At 42.1% G+C, this 25232-nt stretch overlaps 4 protein-coding genes across 13 annotated transcripts; 3 read left to right on the plus strand and 1 right to left on the minus strand.

The window, feature by feature from the left end:
- The first annotated feature begins 71 nt into the window (after positions 1–71).
- On the plus strand, positions 72–2282 carry LOC125767634 (protein arginine N-methyltransferase 7). The gene has a single exon (XM_049434422.1). The coding sequence runs from the start codon at positions 179–181 to the stop codon at positions 2246–2248; it is 2070 nt and encodes a 689-aa protein (XP_049290379.1). The 5' UTR covers positions 72–178; the 3' UTR covers positions 2249–2282.
- Positions 2283–2549: 267 nt separating this feature from the next.
- Positions 2550–7847, plus strand: LOC125767705 (ubiquitin-conjugating enzyme E2 variant 1). Of its 4 annotated transcripts, XM_049434536.1 has the most exons (6): positions 2579–2681; positions 2743–2841; positions 4031–4184; positions 4651–4793; positions 4868–4993; positions 5104–7847. In XM_049434536.1, the coding sequence occupies exons 3-6, from the start codon at positions 4163–4165 to the stop codon at positions 5242–5244; spliced, it is 432 nt and encodes a 143-aa protein (XP_049290493.1). In that variant the 5' UTR covers positions 2579–2681; positions 2743–2841; positions 4031–4162; the 3' UTR covers positions 5245–7847. The 4 variants fall into 4 exon arrangements, with proteins under 4 accessions (XP_049290491.1, XP_049290493.1, XP_049290494.1 ...); XM_049434534.1 differs by lacking the exon at positions 2743–2841 and having other exon boundaries at positions 2550–2681; XM_049434537.1 differs by lacking the exons at positions 2579–2681; positions 2743–2841 and adding an exon at positions 2964–3089.
- A 224-nt stretch (positions 7848–8071) lies between these two features.
- LOC125767683 (cytochrome c1, heme protein, mitochondrial) lies at positions 8072–10979 on the minus strand. Its single transcript, XM_049434509.1, has 4 exons — positions 10806–10979; positions 10009–10053; positions 9360–9935; positions 8072–9272 (listed from the first exon to the last, which is right to left on the minus strand). Exons 1-4 carry the CDS (start codon positions 10875–10877, stop codon positions 9045–9047), a joined length of 921 nt encoding a protein of 306 aa, XP_049290466.1. The 5' UTR covers positions 10878–10979; the 3' UTR covers positions 8072–9044.
- An 828-nt stretch (positions 10980–11807) lies between these two features.
- Positions 11808–25145, plus strand: LOC125767642 (protein LSM14 homolog). 7 transcript variants are annotated; one of them, XM_049434438.1, is made up of 9 exons: positions 11808–12024; positions 13523–13937; positions 14517–14945; positions 16882–17186; positions 17264–17416; positions 17494–17643; positions 18876–19108; positions 19213–19490; positions 19578–25145. In XM_049434438.1, exons 2-9 carry the CDS (start codon positions 13817–13819, stop codon positions 19583–19585), a joined length of 1677 nt encoding a protein of 558 aa, XP_049290395.1. In that variant the 5' UTR covers positions 11808–12024; positions 13523–13816; the 3' UTR covers positions 19586–25145. The 7 variants fall into 7 exon arrangements, with proteins under 7 accessions (XP_049290395.1, XP_049290393.1, XP_049290397.1 ...); XM_049434436.1 differs by having other exon boundaries at positions 11808–11952; XM_049434439.1 differs by lacking the exon at positions 11808–12024 and adding an exon at positions 12724–13050 and having other exon boundaries at positions 17494–17616.
- Positions 25146–25232: the final 87 nt, after the last annotated feature.

Raw genomic sequence — 25232 nt, forward strand, 5'->3', positions numbered from 1 at the left:
GCAACGCATGGTGTCAGAAAATCTCAGCTCATACCACGCATGTAAGCATCTTTAATTGTCACGTATGATAACATTTGTGTGCGCGTGTTTGTGTGTAGTATGTAAACAATTCGTGAGGCTTGCAGCAATTTACGGTTTCAGGTGGAGCAGTTTTTATCAATAGAATTTACTTATACCGATGGATGATAACTTCCAGGACAGTGCATCCGACGATGGGGGGTTCGATTTGCAGCAAGAGATAGCACGTAGTGCATTCGCCGACATGTGTCACGATTGGGAACGCAATCAGAAATATGACCGAGCGCTACAGCTAACGATAAGCCGATTGCACGCCGCTGGGCAGCAAGCACACGTGCTGGACATTGGCACCGGCAGTGGACTGCTCTCGATGATGGCCGTTCGTGCTGGGGCCGACAGTGTAGTCGCATGCGAAGCATTCCGTCCGATGGCTGAATGTGCCGAAAAGATCATCGAGGCTAACGGAATGCAAGAACGCATACGGCTAGTGAAGAAACGCTCAACCCAACTGTCGGTTGGTCCTGGCCAGGATATGGACCGGCGGGCGAACGTACTAGTGACGGAACTATTCGATACCGAGCTAATTGGTGAGGGAGCTCTCGGTACATACCGACATGCCTTACAGCATCTGCTGACGGATGACGTACTGACGATACCACACCAAGCTACCGTATACGGACAAGTGGTAGAGTGTCCACTTGCGCTTAGTTGGCAACAGTTGAAGACGCTCTCGAATGCCGATGGTGATATTCTGTTACGTGTTCCCCCGGAAGTGGTGGCCTGCCGCGGTTCTAGCGCTGTATTCGACATCCAGCTGAGTCAACTGCCGGTGGGTAGCTTTAACGCACTTACCGATCCGGTGCCCGTGTTCAAGTTTAACTGGAGCAAACACGATCTGCTGGTAAACAATCGAAATGAGAAACACAATTGCCAAGCGCGTACGTCCGGTTTCCCGCAGGTTGTCTTTATGTGGTGGGATTTAGTAATGGACAGCGAGGGTGATGTGTTACTAAGCTGCGCACCATACTGGGCTCATCCGGACCACGCGATATTAAAGCAGAAGCAAGCAGAACACACCATAAAACATCGCACGCCGGAAGGAAATTTCATCCCTTGGCGGGATCATTGGATGCAGGCCGTTTACTTTTTACCACCGACCAAAAAACCTCTCGAACGAGGCCACCAGTTTGTGCTGCAGGCTTATCATGATGAATATTCGCTATGGTTTGGTATTGGCGATCAAATGTCAAATCCGCTCAGCTCGCCGCATTGCATCTGCGGATGGCACATTGCACAGTCGCGATCACGCATCGGACAGCTTAATGATAGTCTACGCAACAAGCGTTACTTGAACTACTTCGAGCGGGTATTTTCGGGCGATTCCGTCGTGTTGGTACTGAGCGAAGGTTCACTGCTTGGACTGGCTGCTGCCAGGATGGGCGTGAAGCAGGTGCTTCTGTACGAACCGAATGCAATATCGCGCCGCTGCATGGAAGCGTTTGTTGAGCACAACAGTGTACCCAATGTGCGGTTCCTGTCGTCGGCTGATGCACTCGAGCCAGACCAAGCCACGTCCGTGACGCACGTATTTGCTGAACCGCACTTTCCTTCCGCAATCCTGCCCTGGGACAACTTGCACTATGGAGATTTGCTCAAAAATCTTCGCCCGATGCTTCCCACCACCGTCACTGTCATTCCATCGTCTGGTACACTTTATGCATTGCCGGTGGAATTTTTAGATTTGCATAAAATAAACACCCCGCTCGGTACCTGCGAGGGTTTCGATCTTTCACTGATGGATCGTTTAATCGAACGGCACTCGACGTATGCAGATTCGCCGATCGAAGCGCAACCTTTATGGGAATATCCGTCCTATTCGTTGGCCGGAGCGATACGACTGATGGAGATAGATTTTGTGTCGGATTTCGAGCAGTCTAAAATTGTGCACGGTGAAATGTGTGTCTCCGAACCGGAACGATTGAATGGAATAGCGATATGGATCGATTGGCATCTGGACGGTAGTCATAGTCCGAAAACGACCATATCGAGTGGACCGCTAGTGCCGGTCGAGGAGGCTTCCGATGAACCGATACGATGGAACGCAAATTGGCGACAGGGAGTGCATCTCTTGCGGAAGCAACCGAATAGGAAGGAAATAATTCCGTGGACTGTGAAGTTGAATCCAGTGTTAAACAATGTATACTTTCAATTCGATTATGAGGATCAATAAATGAAACCATAGTTGAAATGTGTTGTTACATTAATCCTTTAGCTACCGTCAGTTGGCACAGGTTGTAGACGATATATTTATTTATCTATTTACATTTATTGCGCAATTGTTTTCTGATTCAACATCCTAAATTGACCATACCACAGGCACTGTATTTTGTATGTCGACATAACGGTAAAATTAAATTCGCAAACGACCCAAAATTCAATCGCAATTTGCTTGATCAAAATAAATATCATATAAAATTTCTTGAATAGCCTGTTCAGTCACTACCAATCAATTCGCTTGACTTTGCGTGTGTGGGTAACATTTTGACACCAATACCACTGTCACCATTCGCTACATTTCAATTTTCTGGCTGGTCTGCGGCTAACTTCGTTTCGCTATCAAAATTGGTCTTCGAATTCTCGTCGTACTGCGCGAGCCAAGAAAAGTAAGCTAAAAGAAATAACTTCCTCTTCATATAACTAAAGCCGTCTGCAACATATCCCCAGTGCGATGAGATAAATTCGTTCTTATGGGTGCCGATTCTGTATCTATGGTATAGGGAGCGTAGCAGCAGCAGCAGTGTGTTTAGTCCCCGAAGTTTCCAGGTGACCGTGGTGGACCTCCGTGGGGAAAAGGGTCGATATAATGGTATTGCCGGAACGGGTTGTAGTAGCAAGCGGCTAAAAAGTCAAACTAGACGGGGAAAAGCGTTGGAAAAGTGTGGGTTTTGGGTGCAGATGGGGAGGGTGGTGTTTTTAAGGGTTTGTGCATAGGTGCCGTTATTGGTTCCACACCATCCGGTGTGAGCTGTCGCTTTACGTATCCTATCACAGTCGCCGACGACGACAGTGAGGTTAGCAAGAAGACATTTCAAAACATTCATATTCCATAATCCGGGCGAACGAGTGTGCTCGTGCCACTGTGAGTAGTTACCGATTTAGCATAGTGGAAAAAAGGCCACATTTCCAGATTTCGGTTTCGGTACTCCCGGAATCATCATGATCATGGAATAAGATTAGGTGGAAAACGTATCAACGAAAGGTGGGACCCCTCCGTTGCTGTGTAGTGCGTGCGCTGTTCCATCGTTCGCGGATGACGTTTCCCTTTTTTATGCTTTCTCCCAATGTTCGTCCTGTCTGGACACAGTCTTTTCGAATACCCCGTGCGGGAATCGTGTGGTCCTTGCCCGTCTGCATTTTTACCCACTGCACCCGCAATTGTAATTGGAAATCACGTAAAACATCATCCAACCAACACACCCACAGGCACACACAACTGTCGTTACTCATAGCGGTTGCAGTTGTTGTTGCGTTCGCGGTATGTGAAAAGCACAATGAAAATCAGCTTATTGCATTAGGAGAAAGTCTAGAGATGATGATGTGCCGGTTGTCCTTCAAGGTGCGAAAATCGAGACCAATGAGCGGGAATGCATAATTGCACTAGTTAGTAGTGCCTACTATTTAACCACTGCACGATTTTTGCTGCTAAGTATTCCACTGTTAGCGGAATTATGCAAAGAAGACGGACCATTGTTTTTGTATAAATTAAACTTACTCCGGGCTAATGTATCATATAGTGGTGTAACGTTGGAACTTACCGTGCTGAGGGTAATTTTTCGTATTACTAAATCGGCTACTAGATCGGGCGAATTTGCCAATCTAGTCGACATTCGTCAAGTGTCATTTGAAGCAAAAATAGCAACTTTCTCAATCCGTAGCATAGGTACGGTAATGTTTCGGTTATTACTGTCCATTAATCCATTTCTTTATTCCAACCGTTCCCCGCTTGTTACAGCGAATTGCTTAGGACGCGCAGGAACTGATCCGTCTGAAACTAGCGTTCGGACCGTGTTGGTGTAACAAACTCGCGAAAACGAAAGAATCTGGACGATTGTGAGCCCTACCACAATACCACACATACTCGAGGATGGCTTCGTCGACAGGAGTTGGTAAGTAGATCGTAAAGTAAAGTGTGTCGGTTGTGGGTTGTTTAGAACTTGTTTTCGAAAAGCCATAAGCCATTTGTTTTGCTACGTTACACAGTTATCCATTGAACGTGAGTCGACCACGAATTGTAACTCGCGCTTTATTAAATTATCTCGTTCTTATTTTTAACGACGTCACTTATGTGGCAAAAAATCAATTTCATTCATTTATACTCGACATTTTTGTCTCGAATGTTTTTATTGTTAAAACAGAATGAGAATTTCAGAATTTCTTACCAGTTATCAATGGATAATGTTTTATGAATGATGTAAGCATTAACTTTTAAATTAATCCGTCTGTTTCCATGTTTTCTTTTCCTCAACTTGAAAGTATATTCCAGTAATATCTATCTGTTATTGAATGGAAATATTGGTTCTATAGTCATGACATGAGTATCTCATCACCTATTTTGTTATCCTCTTTGTGCAGTCGTTCCACGAAACTTTCGCCTTCTTGAAGAACTCGAAGCAGGACAGAAGGGCGTAGGTGACGGTACCATATCTTGGGGTCTCGAGAATGACGATGATATGACCCTTACTCATTGGACTGGCATGATCATTGGTCCTCCCAGGGTAAGTACTGTCCAGTATACATTCGGCTTTTAGAAACGTTTTTTTTTATTAATTTGTATCAATTACGCCTGCAGACTCCTTACGAAAACAGAATGTACTCACTTAAAATAGAATGTGGCGAGCGCTATCCGGACGAGCCACCAACACTGAAATTTCTATCGAAAATCAACATTAACTGCATCAACAGTCAGAACGGTGTGGTAAGTAACGAATCATACAGAGAGTGAAACTTTCGTGACCATTTGGTTGCAAAATGACCCCAATTAATATGTTCCTTTTATCTTTCTTCTCGTTGTGTGCACTTTTCTAGGTTGATCACAGGATGGTTCCGGTGCTGAGCAGATGGAACCGTGATTACACGATTAAGACAATTTTACAAGAAATACGTAGGATTATGACGCTAAAGGAAAACCTAAAGTTAACACAGCCTCCGGAGGGTAGCTGCTTTTAGTGCTCTTAATTCAACTCTTAAACCGAATCCGTGAGCAAAAGGGAGAAAAAAAATGAGTGCGAGAAAAAGGCGAACAACATGAAACTATGCAAGTGGAAAGTTTACAGAGTGAGGTAATAAAGAGAAGAAGATACAAGCTGAAAGAAGTAAGACACACATAAACACACACACACCGTAAGTTATAAATCCACAAAATAATGATGATGATGATGATGATGATGATGATGATGTAGGCCAGAAAGTCAATGCGCTAAATCGCTAAAACACAACTTATAAGCAAACCAATAATAAGTGGTAATGCTCGGGAAATACTAAAAAACACTTGGGAAAGAAAATTAATTGTACATGCACGCTATACATATATATACAGTGCAGCAAACCAAGGACAGTAGTAGCAAATGGGAGTCACTGAACCTTAAAACATTTGAAAAGTACTGAGCAAAAAAGAAAAGGAAAAACGGAAACAAAAGTCGCAAGCAGAGCATTAACTGTAGCGTAAACGAAGCGTGAAAGGACACTGCTCCTCTTGCTCGTCCTACTAGAGAGCAACAGAACCGAATAAAAGGAAATAAACCTCCTTTTGAAAAAGGTGAAAACATAACGCATACCCTTTCTGCTAGTCCGGTGTATCTGCGTTTGGTAACGCAGCTTAACAAACAAACCTAACAGCCTACATGCGTGCGCGCTTGATACCGGTGATCCCACTCATATCCGTTGTTACACATCCGATCAATGAAAGAGGATCGACAGCACAGTGCACTGTGTTATAGGGCTGCAGCGATCTTGCAGTGAGCATTAGCAAAGATTGTGCTGCTAGTGCTGTTTGACCGAAGCCAGCAAGCAAGTCAGCTGGTCCGGTTGGTAGATCTGAACAAAATAAAAACCCACCATATGGGGTTACAAAAATAGTCTTTCGAGAAGCAAGCAATCGCTCGCACCTTTGTTCCCTTTAGTTTCCCCTTAATTTTTTGGTGAATTCTTGAATCTTGAACTTACGGCCCCTACAACCTAAAACCATTCTTATTTGATGCTGTGGATGGATTAATATACGCGAGTCATCCTTTTACTCTTTCCATTCGAACAGTTTCTGAAACTATTGGTTACGTTCCAATTTTGAGGGTTCAATCCAGTCGTGTGATCTTATGCTGAAAGTAAGATCGTGTGCACGTGACTGATCTTTGGCGCGCTATCTGTTTAGGGTGATATTAAGACTTTTCCACGAAAGTATCTTAAAAATATTAGAGAATGTTTTTCTCGGTTTTTTCTTTCTTCTCATGCTCGTGCTTGTGTCAAGCAATTTTTCTTTCTTGGCCCATCTTATAACGTCGGCATTGTTTCACAGTTAGAGTCTTGCTTGTAACAGTTGATAGTGTTATTAAGTTAAGCGTGGGAATGATATCAAGATTGATTGTGTTACACAGTCGGGATCATGATAATCATTTCATAAAAGGGACTAAAACACTGTAGGTTGGAGAGTGAATGAAACCATTCTCCCCACACATGCAACCGATGCCAGCTTTATAACTGTATGACTATTGGGAAGTAATATTACAATAATCATAGCAAAAATAAAATGTCCTTAATCGTGCATGGGTTTGCTGTGAGGTATCGTGCTTTGCAAAAGATTGAAAACCAAATCACTCAACTCAAAATATTTGCATTAAATTTGAACAAGCAATCTTTCGTTCTTTTTTTTTTGTTTCACCAATGACAAAGCTGGGACGCGTAAAGAAGGTACGATCTAAGCAGTAGTGATCGAACAGAGCCGATACGATACGTTCCCTTTTTTATACTAGGCATATGTAGGTGGCCCCCGGGAATGTTTGCAAAACTTGTCGCAATTGAAAATATGGTAAAAAGTAATAAAATTAAAGGGTGATAGAAGATTAACGAAGTGAGAGACTATGTTAATCTACAAGCTACAGAAGCGGGGGAAACAGTATTCCAAAGCCAATTAGGAGGACAAAACAGAAATAATCGAAATGTTGCGACCAGCTGCAGGGTGCAATGACACAGGACATGTTTCTTTTTTTTTGTAAGAACTTAAACGAAAGCAAAGCATTGAAACAGAATTACGATTCCGTACCACGCGTGTGTTGCCGTAAAGAACGCCAACAAGAGAAGATGAAACTAACTTCCGACGATTAACGTTACCCGGTAGGATCTTTCGCATCTAAGCAGCACATTAGTGCTACAATACCATCACGATATGTTCTGTGCTACTATTGCAACATCTTATCATGCTGCGCGCTAGTGAAAAGGAGTCACTTGTGGCTAGGAATAGCAATGAGAGTAGTGTTGTGTTAGGCAATGCTGATTCGAACGATGTTGGAAATAGAGTGGAGTGTTTAGTTTTTCTTTTTCGTTCTGCCGATCCTTCACATGTCCTTAAGATCCTGAAGAAGTTTTTGGGCATGATAATGGACCTACAGTACATTGACGGTTTTCCTTTCGTTACTGCCTACCTATAATAACGTTAGCGCTTTAACAGAGACACGAGAAAGAATGTGTATGCCGTCGTAATTTCTTGGCCGGCGAAGCAAGAAGAAAAATGTGATGTAAACCGAAATGAAGGGTAAATAAATTTATCTTAGCTTCAAGGACGGGTGGTTGTTGCATTTGCATTCTCTACAGCACATTAATCCTACGTTGCTGCATTTTGCGCATCCTGTGAAGAATTGGGATGGATGTGGACGCGCCAGCTAGTAGTCGGGTACATGGAACATCGTACATCTTGGTGATGACAAAGACCAATTTGAACTATTTTAAGTGTATACTGCATTGAACAATGATAAACTAAGTAAAAAACACGGTAACCAGTGGTGGGTTAAATTAACAACGTACGGTTTTATGATTTATTTCGTTTTTTTTTGCTAATCATACTTTTCATCATCCGCCAAACCAGGAATCTTAGGACCTTCTTGTTTGTTTAAATAAATTATTACCAACACTATGGGACATTTCCAAATTGAGTGTTTTTTCGAATCCTTGCAAATAGAAAGGATGATCGCTTGGGGAGTTGGAAACTAGTGTGACAATTTTAAAATTGACACCCCTTACATTTTTCGAAGGCATTACTGCGGCCACTTGGTGGACACACTTTCGGACCAATTAAGCTCCCGGTTCTCCTGTTAAAAGCACCATAAAACAAATCCTCCCCACAAAAAACGAACGATTATGTTGTGTTTGTCTGTAATTTCTTGTAGCATATTAGTTGTGTGTTGTTACTGCATACAATGGTAATTGAACTATACATGGAAAACGAAAGAAGGAACAGAAAACTAATCAGCGCTATCGGTGCAAGGATGTCGTGATCTGTAAAAGCTCATTGATGATGTCAGGTGGAAGTGACTGCGAGAGAGGCTAGCGAAGAGACAACATGAACACGAACAGTGGGAAATGGTTCTGTGGGTATTGGTTGGTATGGCAAATGTAGATACATTTGTCAAGGCATTTGTTGCTGTTTGGCGAGTATCGGTAAATAGGACGGGTTTTAATGTCCTTAAAAAAACACACACACAGTGTCCCTTTAACGCTTTGTAGAATGTTGCTGCTCGCTATCGTCTCTCTCCCTCCTTTCATCCTTGCATCGATTCCCACTGCACTGTGCACTGTGATCCTATCCGCCAATTGACGCCAAAATTATTCTAATAATGTCCCGGCCAGTTTTTGTCCGTTTTCCTTCGTCGTTTCTGTGTGCCAATCGGGTTTGGTCATAATTCTCGGTCAGCGGTTGATGGCCAGTTTCCTCCACATGACATCTCACCTATACTGCTGCTGTGCTGGTTGCAAGCAACGGCCTACTTGCTCTTTGGGTGGAAGGAAATCTTTCGCGTCTTGAGCGCAGCCCACTTGTGTCGCTTGATGTAGTAAGACAACGCACCGAGGATCATGATAATGCCGACCGATTTGATACCCATGCGTTTGCGCTCGTCGTGATAAGGTTCGGCTGCCCATACCAGGAACGTGGACACATCCTTGGCCAGTTGGCTAGCAGTTGGTGGCGTACCGTCGGAATATTCAGCGGCCTGGAAGTTCACCCCGTCAGAAGAAACATAGTTAAAAACAAAGCCTCTTTTTAACGTCAGGTCCGACAGAGTCCCTCCAATACGTACCTCATTGTATAGTGCTTGCGCCATCGAGATGGCACCACCGGGGAAGTATGGGTTGTAATACTGACCCTCACGAAGCACCACACCCGCCGGAGCATCACAGTAGCCGGTGAGTAACGCGAACAGATAGTCCTCGCCACCATGACGTGCAAGGGCAATGTAGCTTAGATCCGGCGGATAAGCACCATTGTTGGCGGCACGGGCCGCTTCCTCGTTAGGGTACGGGCTCGGGAAGTAATCAGACAACTTGCCGGGCCGGTTGAAATAGTTACCAGCCTCATCCGGACCGTCACGCACCTGGATCTCCTCTGCTTCGGCCTTTGCTTCCGCTTCGGTATGCGACACACCGACCAGATTGCGATAGGCAATGAAGCGCATCGAGTGGCAGGCCGCACAAACCTGCTTGTACACCTCGTATCCGCGCCGGACCGAAGCATGGTCGAGCGAGTCGAGCACACCTTTATGGTTCCATGGCAGTGCCGGCGGGTGCACTTCCGTGCCGGATGCAGCTACCGATTGTTCGAGTGCATAGAGAAGAGCTCCGGCCCCTCCAACCAATACACCAGCTGCAGTAGCAACCTGCAAAAATGTTAATGAAAAAACGTTTTTCAGTACAGTTTACAGATGAACACAGATGCGAAAGTTGTAATACCTTCTGGTTTTTCGTCCAGGCGCGGCTCGTGGAGAAATTTTGTACCTGTAGAATGGATTGCGTTAATTAAAGCATTAAATAAAGTTTTTCAAATCGCTTGCAAGTGTTTTTGAATGGTATTATCCCCAAGTTAGATATTAACACCGAGAACGAATCACTCCGAACCTCATCTTTGTAGTTCCCCCTATCGCAAGAATTATATAATATGAGCGAAAAAGAAAACAATCGTGTTCCCCGCTGTTCGTAACACTGTTCCTGTCCTCTATTCTTATGCTTGCGGACTAAACACATTTGACCTATCTCCGAGCTACCGTGATTTTGCAGATTGAAATTATTATTTCTCAAGCATGTTCGAATTGATCTACAAAGATACGGTTTTGTGCAGCAGTACAGCATAACATAACGAATCCGTGTGTGTCTCATGACGTTTCTCGCAAAGAACATATTTTTCTTTTCCGCTGTGGTGTGCGTACCGAGAGATTTCACAATTTAAGCCATTTGGTGCATTCTAGCGAAGAAAAGCAGGCGACCCTGATCCAGCAATACGGATCATTCATTCAGCAAGTCCTGTGATTACACAACATTTTCTCACTATCCGATTCTCTTCACTGTGTTACAACCCTCTTGCACTGCACAGTCCACGAAGGGGTGGGGGTGTCGTTTTGCACGGGTTCTGCTCGCAACACGGCTCTGACGGTATGGCACTTGTAGCGGTGGTGTAGGACATTCGCTGTCCCGAAACCGTCACACACTCTTTCGCCCCACAAAACCCCTAAGGACAACGCGTATTTACCGACCTTCTGCAAGGTAGCACCGCTTTTCGGGCTCAACAATCCTGATCCACAAATTCGTCCTACGAAAGCCGCCATGATTGGACTGCAACGGGGCAAAGTGAAAGATTCCTCGCACACTCTGTTCGATACCGTCGTTTCGTGTTCGCTTGTGCCGTCTCGTTTCTGCACCTTTTCTACCCCGTGCCGGCGGTAGTTGTCAATGAGTGCTGTTTTTGACAGCTTATGCTCGATTTTCCCCTGATGATGTTGATTCGATGTTACCAGGTAAACTTTGGTAGCTGGATTATTTTTTTACAAAAATACAACCGACAAATGTATATTTCGGTATTCTCCTCTTTGTTTCCTTTGTTTTCCCCTTCGTTCAATTGCAATGTATATTTCCAGTGATTACTTTTGTAAATATCCAACTGTTTGTCCATTCCAATGCGCCTACTGTCCAACACGTGCTAAGCTCAAGTCAATGTGTCTGCGTGCCTGACGGAAAACACTACATAGAAAGATTGCTCTTGTGGAACAAATGTACAAATTATACTAACTTTTTTTTCAAAAAACAATAGACACGCAAATGCGTTTAATCGATTTTCTACAAGACCATCGATTCAAACGAATGTGACGTTTCGCGCTGCATATTTTTGACAGTTGCGCACGATTTGAGCAACAAATATACTAGCAACCCCAATACTTGGCACTAGATCGTTAGGTGCGATCGCTGCCATATTTTCGTGATTTAAATCGCCTATCGTCTTTTTCATACATGGTGCGTTGAGTCCTATAACAACCAGTTGAATTTAAAAGCACTTTATGCAATGTGTCGAATGAAAATCATTCACAGCATCACATTTCAGTTGCACATCAACAAACAGTGGTGCTTTACAACTAGCAAGCTTAAACGCACTGTACGCTCGTCGTCATCGCGTTGGCCGCTTTTGGACGATATCTTGAATACCGTATTCATTTGTGCTCGCCACCCCAAACTCACCCTTCGGCATAGTTCTTCGAGTTGAAGCGCTGTCGTTTTTTTTCACAACGTCAGAGGAGTGAGTGTGCGGAATAGAACAGCGCGTTCCTTTCTTCGGTCTTTTCGGCGTGTTGGGAGCAAATTCGCGCTTCGCAAAGCGGTTTTACGGCGTGCGTGTACAGTGTAGCGGTGGTGAGTAGTGAAGTGGCCGAATTTTCATCGTTGTGGCGCACCGTGGCGTGTTGTTTTTGCGCTTCCTTGCAGGTTGGTTATCGTCGCGGAATCAGCATCGCCAGAGAAGTTGGCGACGGTGTCGTTTCGTTCCTCACCCGTCCAACGTGTATTCGTCCACTTTTCCATCGCCGGGAAAGTGTTTTCGCTTTGTGTTTGTGCGGTCATGTATGTGTCCCTTTGTGTGGTGATGTGTGCTGTGGAAAGCACTTGCATTTGAGTTGGAATGCTTACTTTCAGCCCGTACCGTCGTGTGAATCCGTTTTTGCTAACATTGTCGGACATTGCCGAAAGGTTGTCGCAAGAGTTGCGTTTCTTCTTCGCTTCTCCGGTGTTTCGTGCTAGTGTTAGTGTGTTTTCCGAATTTGCGTCTCTGCTTCGCAAAGGGCGAAAAATGGTACCAGCATTCAAGGGCCCCCGGTGAACCAGTGTGAAAGATGCCACGACGTTGCTAGCAGCATAATTTTGAGCATTTAGAAACTACTTTAGTATTAACGCCAGCTGCTGTTGAAAGTCGACACTCGTGCACGCAGGAATCGCGGTCGCGGTATTCTTCCTTTTCTGCTTAGCTTTTTTTCCTTCCCCCTTGGCCTTTCGCATCTCTTTCGCTCTCGCTCATTACGATCGAGCCGTTTCATTCTTGCCTTCCCAGCTGTCACTGGGAGAAGGTTGTGTGTTTGCACCGCATACGCATACACTTACTGGGTTCGTTCTCATTACAGCTCACTCATGCTTGAGCGTGCGAACTAGAAAGAGAAGCAGCTCGTTATTTTTCATATGTGTGTCCGTTTCCCGTTTCGTGTGTCGTCCATCTTTGAATTACTTTCGTCATCAGCATCATCATCATCATCATTACCACCAACACCACTATCGATGTGTCGCCGTGCAAGCAACTGCCACCTTCCTCTGATCCATGTTAGCATCTTTTCATCCTTCAGCCTGCATGCGTGTGAAGCGCATTCGCTCGATCGGAATATCCTTTCAGTTCAGTCTCCGCCTAAGGTCCGTTAAGTTGAAGTAGCCAACACTGCCGCGTGTATTCGAGAGTCGAGTCCGGTGGTAGTGTAGTTAAAGTTATCTCAAAATCGCTGAAATTTTCTCAAAAAAGGAGTTATTCGTAGCTTAGCAAGGACTTTTTTGCCGTAGCCCAAACATCCATTAGCGTTAATCCTTTGCAGCAGCCATTCCAACTACTTCTTAATCGCCATTACTTCAGTGACCGGAAGTGAAAGCCGCTACTAAAAAGGCAATATCGCACTTGATGAAATGTGCAAAGAAGAGCGAGCAACGCAGTTACCGAAATCATGAAAAACGGGACGAACCTGGCAGTTTAGTTTTAGTTACCATGGCAATCTCACGATCACGTATCTTCACACGCAACTATCGGGCACGCGCCGCGCCGCGCCGGCAGTTAAGCGCGTGAATCTTCCTAACCTCTTTTTAAGAGAGTCAATTTACGTAGTTAAACCATTTGTGGGTGGCAAGATTCACACAGCTTATTGGTCTTTATTTTCTTCGCCTCTTTTCACAGCTTTTCCCAAGCGCACAACGCACATTGTGGTTAACGCGTCTGGCACTGGATAAAGTATCAGTGGTAAGCGAACGCATTGGTGTATAGTTGTGTGTTTCAAACAGTGGTGTATAGCGATAGTGGATCACCGTTAGTACCCTTCGAAGCGGCGAAAGTGTTCGGTGTGTGAGGCAGGTGTGCGGAAAGCACTGGTGGTGGTGGAACGTTTCATCGTCTCGCCGTAGACGCGGTCTATGACCGCTAATAGCAAAAAGAACAGACACCGGAAAAACTGAGGCTAGACAAGGCATCACGATGAGTTGCCCTATGCCGGAAATTGGTTCCTGCATCTCGCTGATATCGAAAGCCGATATCCGCTATGAGGGACTGCTGTTCACCGTTGACCCGGAGCGATGCACGATCGCCCTTGCACGAGGTAAGTGTTGTACAGAAAGATCGCTTAAGAGTGGCCGCCACTATTATGAAATGAAAGGAATCTTAAGTGTCTGAAATTGTTTGAAAAAATTAGCTACATATGGTTGTTCAGTTGTTTGAGGCACATGACCATATACATTATATTTCTTGTAAAGATCCTGGCCTTAAAGCTAGAATATCCTATCGTACAATTGTAAAATGGTCAAAATTAAAACAAAATGTCCTCCGATTGGAAATTGCAATGGTGGAGGATAATCGTTCATGTCGAATGTCATGTGCTACAGACGGTAGTGCGGCTCCATTTTGATAAAATTGAAGATATATAAGAGAATACCATTGAATTCAAACCAATAAACTGATTGTAATATATCTTTGTTCTAGAAAAAATGACCTTGTCCTGTTTTCCATAAGTAACGTAAACATTTTTCTCTACCTACGCTTGAACTTTTAAATGATATAACCCAGAAGTATCGATAACAACGTAAGAAACACTAAAAGGCATCTTATACTAATTTTCATACTCTTTTTTCCCGTTCTTTCAATGTTTGTAATGCGCGCGCTCGCCATGGATCCACAACAGTGAAGTCGTACGGTACTGAGGATCGGGAAACACAGTTCCCGATTGCACCGCAGAACCAATGCTACGATTATATCCTTTTCCGCGGGTCGGATATCAAGGATATTCGGGTGATCAACAACAACCCGGTGCCGAACGATCCGGCCATCATGCAGATGCATCTACCGCCGCAGCAGGGACCGCAGATGCCGATGCCGAACAAGCTGGGCCAACCAAGCTACCCGTCGCAGCCGGGCTTTATGATTCCGCAGATGGGTGGACCACCGACTGGTGGACCGCCCGGTGGTCCGATGGGTGGTGGTCCTCCTGTGACCGGTGGACCGATGGGTGGACCACCTCCGCCCGGCCATGCACCACAGATGGGTGGTGGTGGTGGCGGCGGCGGTGCCGGCCAACCCTACAACGCTTTTGGCGGAATGAACAATCTCGGAGGTATGCTATTGAATTACTTAATTGCGAACAGAAATAAGCTTATTGGTGGTGGTTCATTTGTTTGGTGGTGGTGAAGATGGCGTAACCGATGGTAATGGCACGAATCAACAGCAGCAGCAACAGCAACAGCCTGAACAGCAGCAACAGGCATTGGAAATGTTCACGAAAGGATCCAAGCCAAAGACAGATCTTCCTTCTGGGTTACTAACCAATACTGCCAACGCTCGTGCGATACAGCAACAATCGCCATCGGCCTTTCTTCCCACAATCGGTTCTACTGGATCGATCGGAATGCTATCGGCATCATCTCCGCCCTCTTCCAATGAGAATGATGTTGTCGTTAATGAACGTGGACCTTCAGGTGTCCCGACAGTCTTTAGTGGCGTTGCTGTGGAACGCAATGCAAAACAGCATACGCATCAACGGCAGCAGCAAGGTGGGATGAAAATGTTGATGAGCACCATGTTTTGTATAATCAAAAAACAAAATGCTTTAAGGGCAAAAATGCAAGATAGTCAAATGGAAGATGAATGTAACGTAAAAATATCATACTTCGAACACTTTTGTTACATATGGATAAACGATAATTACTTATTGGCATCATTTGATGTTATTTGCCCTAAGTTACTCGGCTTTCGTTATTTGTTTGTTTAGCATTCCGTATGTTTTATCTTTCGTTCGTTTATTACCTTTTCTGCTGCATGGTTCTTTTGTATTGTAAAGCAAGTATATATTGTAAAGTATTTTTTTTTAAATTTTCAATCATTAAATAAAATTCTTGCATAGAACTTCTTTACTTTAATGATACGATACGCTTTACAAGTCAGAAGCATATGCAGAACATTTCTTTAACAGCTCGCATTAACACAAAAAAACCACAACATTTGTGCAATATTTTGATCTATGATGATCATTCCGCACCACTAAACGCGAATGCATTTGTTATCAGGTTCTAGCGATAACGCTTTGTTTATACGATAATGGTTACTCCTTCCTTTTGTACATACACTGATGTTTTCATATTCTGGCTTTGGTGTATGTATGTACGTATGAGAACGAATTCATGCCTACATGCACGCTGTGCTCGATTGATTGTTTTGAAATGCACCATCTGCAATATAATAGTGGTGTTTAAAAGCGTTCCAATTCTAATATGAATATGTACAATTATACGACCTTTGCTTTTCATTGTCAGTTTGTCCATTTTGTTGTTGATTTATTCTACTACTATCGCTCCATCGCTGGTTTACTATTGTTCATTTGATTCATCAATTTGTTCGTATCAGATTCCGTTTTAAAAGTTTCCTACAAGCCTCACACATTTACTTTCATTACCATTACTGCTTTAACTAGTTCAGGTGCTTAGAAATCAGCTGATTTTTGTATTTAATTTTCAATTAAAACGGTTAATCCCTGGGTAGGATGAGATTATCCAGTAGTTTTGATCTTCTCAGTGAGTCTATAATTGATAATAAAGCAAATTTACAGGAAAGTTTTTTTTTATTAGCTCAAAATTTCTGCTGCCGCCGATGTTGCTGTTGACGCTGATTTTTCATTAAACCCATACCGGAGAAAATTGCGCCCTCTTCACTGATTGCTATTTCATGTACATTAATCAGCTTATTTCGTGTCTTTAGTAAATGCTTATTACTGTCATCGCTTCTCTGTGCACAAGCTACTAGTTCCTTAGCTTTGTTGTGTTTTGTAAATAAAGCTTTGCTTTTGATTATTTGTTTGAAACTGTTTAATGTTTAATTTAATATGGTTCAATTTTATGCTTACACTGGTTTATATATTTTTTTTGTTAATTTTATTTATTTTATATTAAAAGACATAAAATTAACTAACATGGTGCTAATGTAGTGTAGTGGGAAAAATGGTACGTGATTTAAATTGAAAATATTCAACTATGATCTATGAATTCTTCTGAAAACAGGTAGCGGATCGCGTTCGGGAACACCGAGCAACATGTTGTCCCGTAAGAGCCCAACGGTAGACATTGCTGTGCAGACGAACCAGCAGCAGCAACAACAACATCAACATGGACAGCCGCAATCCCAGCAGCAGCAGATGATGCAGCAGAACAACCGTGACGGTGGCAACAATAATCAACAGCGCAACAAAACCAACCAACACCGGGGAAATCATCAGAACAACAATATGCGGGAGAGACGCGATTCTGGCAAGCAGCAGCAGCAGCAACCACACGGTAGCGACAATCAGATGAAAGAAAACTACAAGGTATGGTAATTCTTGTCGTTTATGGCGTTTACATTCGTTACTCAAAAGTATCTTACTTATTGCTAAACACATTTTAGCCAAGACAGCAGCAACAGCACCAGCAACAACAACAAGGAGGCCAAAATCGTAGCGGATGGAACAACAATCGCAACCATCAAAACCAAAACAACGGTGGTAATAACATCGTACGCCGTCCGCGTGGAAATATTGGTCAACCGCAGCAGCAACAGGTATGAGAGTGGAATGGACATTTCTGAGCGTATCATCTGGAAACATCTGTTGAAACTATTTTGTCTACCGCTTTCAGGGTGGTACCGGTGGTACCGGTGGACAGCGTGCAAAAAATTTGCTAAAGTTTGAAAATGACTACGACTTCGAACAAGCCAATAGCAAATTCGAAGAGCTTAGATCGCAGCTTTCTAAACTTAAGGTGGGCGAAGAGTTGAAACCGGAGCAGGTATTTTCTTTTTTTATTTGTTATTATGTTTATTACTTACTCCTAAAATCCTTCATCGCTCCTTGTCCTATTTCCTGATTCGTTATCAGCCTTGAGCAGCTGTGTTTTAAGAATACAAGCTGTAATTCCAGATTCCTAAAATGAATGAAGATGATGGCTCTTGCTAAAGGTTTTATTTTTCACTTTTCGTGTGAAACATATGCCACTATTAAATAGTTTTCAAACGCCACTAGGTACTGGTTTTATGATGAATTTGATAAAACCTTGATTCATGCTGAGTTAAAGATGATTCGGACGAATACTGTATCAAGAATCGTTTTTCACCCGCCACCAATATCGGTGGAGTTCGAAACTTTATTTAATTTTATTTATAAAACTTCATATTTAATTCCACACATAGCTTGATGTGGCAATGCCGCGTACAAACATAAAGGTGCTTGTGCTAGAAAACAGAAAACCGAAAATTGTTTGTTGCTATTCTTTTCAACTTCCTTTTTTTTGTTGTAGTCAATTTTGTAAGAAAGTGTACGCTAGTCTAAATGCTTTAGCAATCATATTCATGCTTGTATTTATGTTTAAATGTCTGTTTTCTTTGTGCACATTTGACATTTTGATACTTTATCGTTTCTTTCCAATACGCACAAAAATGTAATTTTCATTGTTACTAATGCTGCCTTTGCTCTGTGCGTTCGCTGTGTCTTATTTAACTAACATTTAAAAGGCTTGTAATAATTTAACTTCTTGTTTTGTTTAAGATTATGATTTAGTACCTTTTTATTCTATAAATACGCCAAAGATACAGTTCATGGAATGAAAGAGGACGGTATGACATAGAAGATTTGTTTTTGGATTTATTCGGCCATGCAAAATTTTCACTGAAATATTTTTTTTGTCTTCTTGCTGCAAACAAGAAAAAAGTGTATACCTACACCATTGATATGACTCGGCACAAAATTTAAAAATATAAGAATTTTGCCGTCTACCATCTTCTTTCTAATCATCAATCCTCTCTAGTAAAAAGTTGCGCACCTTTAAGCATACATATCAAATATTAAAGCGTACTATTTCTGCGTAAAAATGTTTGATATGTAGCTAGTTAGTGCGCGAAATTGAGTAAAACCAATACCAATACCTAAAATGTTATCTTATTTTACATTTACCATCACGCCTATCGCGCTTTGCTCGAATTATTTATTTTACGCAAATTGTGAATGGATTGGATCGCTGGACAGATCACTACCGAAACATTGGACAAGAAGGATGATTCAGGCAACGAAACTGGTGCTGGTGAGCATGAACAGGAAGAGGAAGATGTTATCTGCTACGACAAAGCAAAGTCCTTCTTCGACACCATTTCGTGCGAGGCAGTAGAGCGCGCGAAGGGAAAGCAACAGCGTACGGATTGGCGCCAGGAGCGCAAGTTGAACACGGAAACATTTGGCGTTGGATCGACAAGGCGTGGCGGGTGAGTACCAGTTTGTAAAACATTGTAGTCCGACATCGCGTTCGCTAAGCGGTGGAAGATGGGAGCAATTATGTTCTTTTTTAATGTGTTTGAATATTAAATAGATACAACCGACGAGGTGGATACTTCCACCGTGGCATCAACTACCATCGTGGAGGGAACAACTACCGTGGCGGTAACAATTATCGAGGCCGCAGTGGAAATCGTAACAACCAGTTAAACGGTGGCAATGGTATGTCGCATAACCGATCAGGTGGACAGCAGCAAAATGCGTCTGGCAACAACTCTAATACCGGTGGGCAGCAGCAGCCGAATCAACTAACCTCGACTGCACCCGCTAGCCAGGATCAGCAGCAACCAGCGGTCATAGAAGTAGCGGCAGGTACTAGAAACAATTTTGCAATTTTACTTCAAACACACCCCAAACACATGCATACGAAGCGTTAATACCAATCTTTCTTTTTTGCAGGCAAATAATGCCACGGAAATGGGATCACCACGGATACTCTGTTACTTTTAGAAAGCTGACTAGATCCATATAAACGATTGAGGAGAGAGGAGAAAGAGATGAAAAATGTTGTCCTAAAAATACCAGTAAATTGAACGAGTGAAAAGCAGCGAAGAGAAATGGAGGGCGCACCGTCGGAAACAGTGTCAATGTGCACGTGTGTAATTCGCTTGCCCCACGAATATGAGCCACTAACGGGAGTTGTATTGTACTATTTGTACACGTTAAAACTCCTACAACAACCCCATAACTTTGCATTATAAAAGAAACATACGGAAGAAAGAGGGAAAATCATTAATAAGGTACTAAACGCAACATATGTGTACAGTTCAAAGCTTTGCAGTGTAACATGAAACGACGGATCGAGCTATTGTGCCCCAATTAATGATATACGTTTATGTGTACAGCAAGTCAACAGCAGCAGAAGCATACAAAATATATCCTTGCACCAGCATGATGGTTCTGCACCTCATCGCCTGGCTCAAGTCAAGCCTCTATCGCTACTGAATGTCGATGGGGATAACGCTGACTACATGAAGATATAGAGGTGAAACAGAAAATTCCAAAAGTATGCATAAAAAGGATTTATATCAACATCGGTTGCATACGATTTAATACAAGCAACAGCTAATGGCATATCGGGTCGTCTTCTATAGGAAACGAGTTTTGAACATGAAAAGGAAATGGAAAGCAACGAGAAGTACTATTTAACATCAAGACACAACCTTGCAGTAGTACACCTGCAAACTGAAGCGAATATTTGAACATCTGCAAATAGAAGCTTTTTGCGTAACGTCGATCAAGAATACAGGACATTTTCCGTTGCGATCATACATATGTATGATGGGATGAGATAGTAAAAAGTGTGATTCAACCATTGTCTGAACGAGCATGAGTGTCCTACACTTGTAATGTTTTAAGAAAATCCTCTCATCATCGAAGCCCGTAATGCTGAAAAAAAAACAACGCAGCATTAAAAGAATGTGCTATGTACTTCCCGAAGCTTTTTGTCGGCGAATTGTCCATGAGCTGAGTTACACACACATCAACCTTCTGATTACTGAATTGCCTGACCTTATAATTGCTGCTGGAAAATAATCGTTTTTAAAAAAAGGAAGCGTTCTGTGCATCGTCACTCGTATAGAAGCTGGGCAATTAAATTTGCTTTCAAGCTAGAGATCCAGCGGTGTAACACGTATCATCGTAAAGTAAAATTTGTTTGCGTTAGAAATAATGTACAACATGCTGCACACCATTTTCCATCCATCAAACAGATTCACAGACGAATCGCAACAATGGAAAGTAATGGAGAAATCGTTACAAAAAGAAAAAAAGTGAAACAGAAACACTAAAAACTAGCGAAACAGAAGAGGGACGTGTAACTGCAAAAGAGTTCATATGTTACATCATATCGAAGAAAAAGTGCTCCTACCATAATTGTAAAATAGCTGGAAAGATAGCAAAACAAAATTGTAGAGCATTAAGCCTAGCACACTGCTATTGGCGAAAAAGTATAGACAAGTGACAAAATGAAACAGGACCAAAATCAGAAGGTTGGTTGCAATAAGACCATCTGCGACAGACAGACAGATAAAAAAAACCTCTGCTTTCAGGAAGGGGATAAGAAAAAAAGCGAAAGTGATGCACCGGAAACGAAGTTAAGCAAACAAAACCTAAGTGCGTAGGACGGATAATTTGATCCCGTCCATCCGTCCGAGGAAATGAAGAGGAAGATATATACAAGAGCAGAAGCACTATTCACTCCGCTTTCCAGTTGCTATATCCGGTTTCCTATAAATCCGTTTTAATCATTTGGAACAAAGTCGATTTGAGAATCAAATCTCACGTTTAATTTTTTTGCAATATAATGATTTCCAATCTCTTGGTGTGTCTGGTGTAAAGTTGTAACAAAAAACTTTGCATCACGCGTTTGCGCGCTGCTGGTTAAACTGACCGGATGATAGGTGTGTGCGTTATAATGTTGAGGGGGATAAATTATCCACTGCAGTGACAACGTCACACGGGAAGGATGATTGATTTGGAATTGAATTTCCGTTAAATTTGTAAAATTGAAAGATTGATTGCGGTGCATCATATATTAATTATGTTTTTTTTTCTTTTGTTTTTACTTTAAATTTTCTAAGATTTTCATTTTTCATTCTATATATATAAATTATAGTCGGCATAGTTTTTTGCATTCATTTCAAGCACATACACTCGCTGAATGTGATGTGTAAGTGTGAATAGTTGAAGAAAGATGTAGTTTTCACATTAATACTACTACTATTACGATTCGGTTTAAGTTCTACTTCGCACTTTCTTTGCACTCTGTCCCGGGATATCTGTTTACAAACAGAAATCAAACGATTTATGTGAGATGAATACACTCGACGCGAAACATAAATCCCCGTTTCGCCGCACACTTGCACGCGGTCCCTCAGGACGACGGTCGAAGTCGTGTCGAAATATTATCGAACGATCAGATCTGAGCGCTTGAATATGTTCTGTGTTTACATAGAGCATAATGCCGCCCGCTTGTAAGATGGCATTGAGTAATAATTGCAGTACGGCAACAAAATGTTAAAGCAAAATGTAGAACCGTAATCTCGCATAATGATTTTGAATCGCGGGGACAAATGGAAGCAAAATTGAAGAAGATACCAAAATGTAAGAACCGAACAGAATGCTATAAGAGACACACAGAGAAAGACAAGAGCGCAGGACGGTGGTGTAGAAAATGTGATTTGAATGATTTTGCATATAAACGTTGAGTTTTTTTACGCCTTCGTGTTTGTATTCTTGTAAAATCCCTTATGTACGTAACTATTCAGCTCGTTTTAGGGTTATTTCTACCCAGCGCTAGGAAATGAACCACCAGTCAAAAGTGTAACAGTTTACAAAAGTGAGCAGCAAAGCGTCGTAACGGCATACAAGCGAGGTAGTTATGGAAAACAATATCAATTAAGTTTTGGATTAATTATATTTAAAAACGAAAAAGCGAACCCGGAGATTAGAGAAGGAAATATAAAGCAAAAAAAATGAGCAACTTGCATACATAAACAAACCAGAGGTTCATTCAGTGGTGTACACTTGTCATTGCGTTGTTGGGTAGAGAAGAGCCACTGGATTGAGTGGCCGAAAGCGAAACAGCTACGAAAGAATGGTGAGGTGTTATTTTAAAAATAATGTACCTTTCTGCACGTCGATGATGGTGATCGTTTCCCTTCCGCGCGCCCATTTTGGCAGGAGTGATTTTAAACATTAAATTAGCTGAAAGAGGTAATAAACTGTACAATCGCTCGAAAATATCGAGTTTACAGTATTGTGCGTGAGAGGCGCTGCACTTAAGCGGGCAGAGAAGGGAATGTCAAACTCCTTAAGTAACTCCCCACATCTAAACGACGAAAATAATCATCGAACGGCGTTCCTCCCGGTGGTGTATGTGGAGGGATGTGGAAATAACATAAAATCGTTTGATTTGTGAAATGCAAAGCGTGTACGTGTGCGTGTGTGTGACTATATGTATGGTTTTCGCAAACTTAATAGAACTTCCTGTAGAGATAAGCATAAAGCAAACGTAATGCAACAAAGCAACAAGATATGGGACGCAAATGGTTACGAAAATAGCCACGAGTAAAACAAAATCTCTAACACAGGTAACATTATTAAAAACCTGAAAAATTAAAGGAAATTAAAAATATGTAGCAACAATTTTGCGAGGAGACAAACCGACAGAGAGAGAGAGAGAGAAAAACGAAGCGGGAAAGATAGTTGACAAAAAGAGGAAAGCACCGAAAAGGGCGCCTGCTAGAGCTGACGTTAACACAAAGCAAAGAACTTATCACAGTAGTACAGTCACAAAGTAAGACAACAAACAAAACAAATAGTAGCAAAACTAACGCAGAAGAAGTATATTCATAACATTTCAAAAAAAAACGAGAGAAACCAGCATTAGACAGATGTACTTGAAAAAGATGTCTAGTGATAGGGTTTGTACAGATGATAAGTCAAGCGCGCTTCATACGTAAGAGGTGCTTTTAGGTCACTTGTTTGGTACAAGCGTTGTCGCACTGGGATTGATGGGTGTATTATTGCCCTTTGGAAATGATTTATTTTGTTATCGGCATTAACGTTTGTGATGTTTATGTTATCAAATACAAAATAGCGCGATCATTTAATCCAGTTTGAATACCGGTTTATCATGAAATGAGCCAAATGCTGAGGTTTCGAACAGATCCCAAAACTGGAAGTAAAACGGATCGCCCAGCGTCCATAATAACTTGAATGATGACCTATCGTCTGTACAAAGCCACGTTAAAGAAGAATCAATTTGACAGTGTAGTGGAAAGATATCGTTCGAATCGAATCAAAGTCCGTATGAATTGTAATATTAGATTGATTCCATGAATGGTGGGAAGAATAAAAGGGTAAAGAATCCTTTATCCTAACGCATATGCAGCACCAACTCGAGGGGGTCAGCATGCCTAGCGCAGTTGGCGGGACTACGCTTTCCAATACAGGATTAAACGGTTCGGTAAACGAGTGCACCTTGAAACAAGTTATCGTTAAGAAACTAGACAGACCAACATTTGCTAATGGTTGTAGAATCACTAAAGAAAAGGTTAAAAAAATGAAAGCCTCGCGGTAAAGGATATATTGGGTGAATGGGTTGAATAACGTGAGGAAAGGGTAGAACAGATTGAAATAAAAGCAACACTGTTTCTATTTTAACAACACTGTAAACGCACCTACTTGAACATCAGACACAGAGAACTAGTGCATATGCATGACAGTAATAACGAAAAAAAAAAAAACAAAATCGCCAACGTGTCCGAAAATTCAAACTCATTGCCACTCATGTTGCAATGTGTAAAGCACGGAAACCACGCGTAATACGTTTGATGGCAAACTATAAAAGTACTTTCTTCTGTCTGGTCGAAATGCTTCGAGTAGCCAAAGGTGCGTAAAACAGTAATTAGCATGAATGGTGTATTGAAAACAAATCACAACATATATGTGAATAACATTATATATATATATACATGTAATTATGAACAGAATTTGCTAATTTGCAGAAATGGGGAGAGTGAAGGTAGAGTGAAATGCGAGCAAAAAATACAATGCAAGTTTATACCCCTAAAACAAAATTAAACAAAAGTGGTAGAGAAAGAATGCAAAAAGCGATAAAGTAGAAGATAAATAAAGGAACTAATGCCAGCCGTAAAAAAGGGGGAAATAATAAACCGAAGCTAGCAAAGCAACTTGTAATAATCTCGTGCAAAAAAAAATCGATTTGGATTTTGCATGCAAATCTCCAAGTCTTAGTTGTTCGGTGTTACATGATTTGTAAAAAAAAAGGATAGCGGCCGCACTGCAGTGATATAGGGGAAAACTCCATACATACGTCATCCATCCTTCTCGGTTTCCTGTAAATTTCTTGTGCATGTACGCATTTTTGTTATGCTTTACTTTCGAGTTTTGTTGTTCATTCTGCGACATTTGCTTGATTTTGTCTCGGTCAACAGGACGATGGCCTCTAATTGAAAAAAAAAGATAAATCAAATTAATGACCAGTAATCGATGTATTGCATTGTGTGGTTTACATTTGAGGCCCCA

This window comes from Anopheles funestus, chromosome 3RL (genome assembly GCF_943734845.2).
Source record: "Anopheles funestus chromosome 3RL, idAnoFuneDA-416_04, whole genome shotgun sequence".
Lineage (NCBI taxonomy): Eukaryota > Metazoa > Arthropoda > Insecta > Diptera > Culicidae > Anopheles > Anopheles funestus.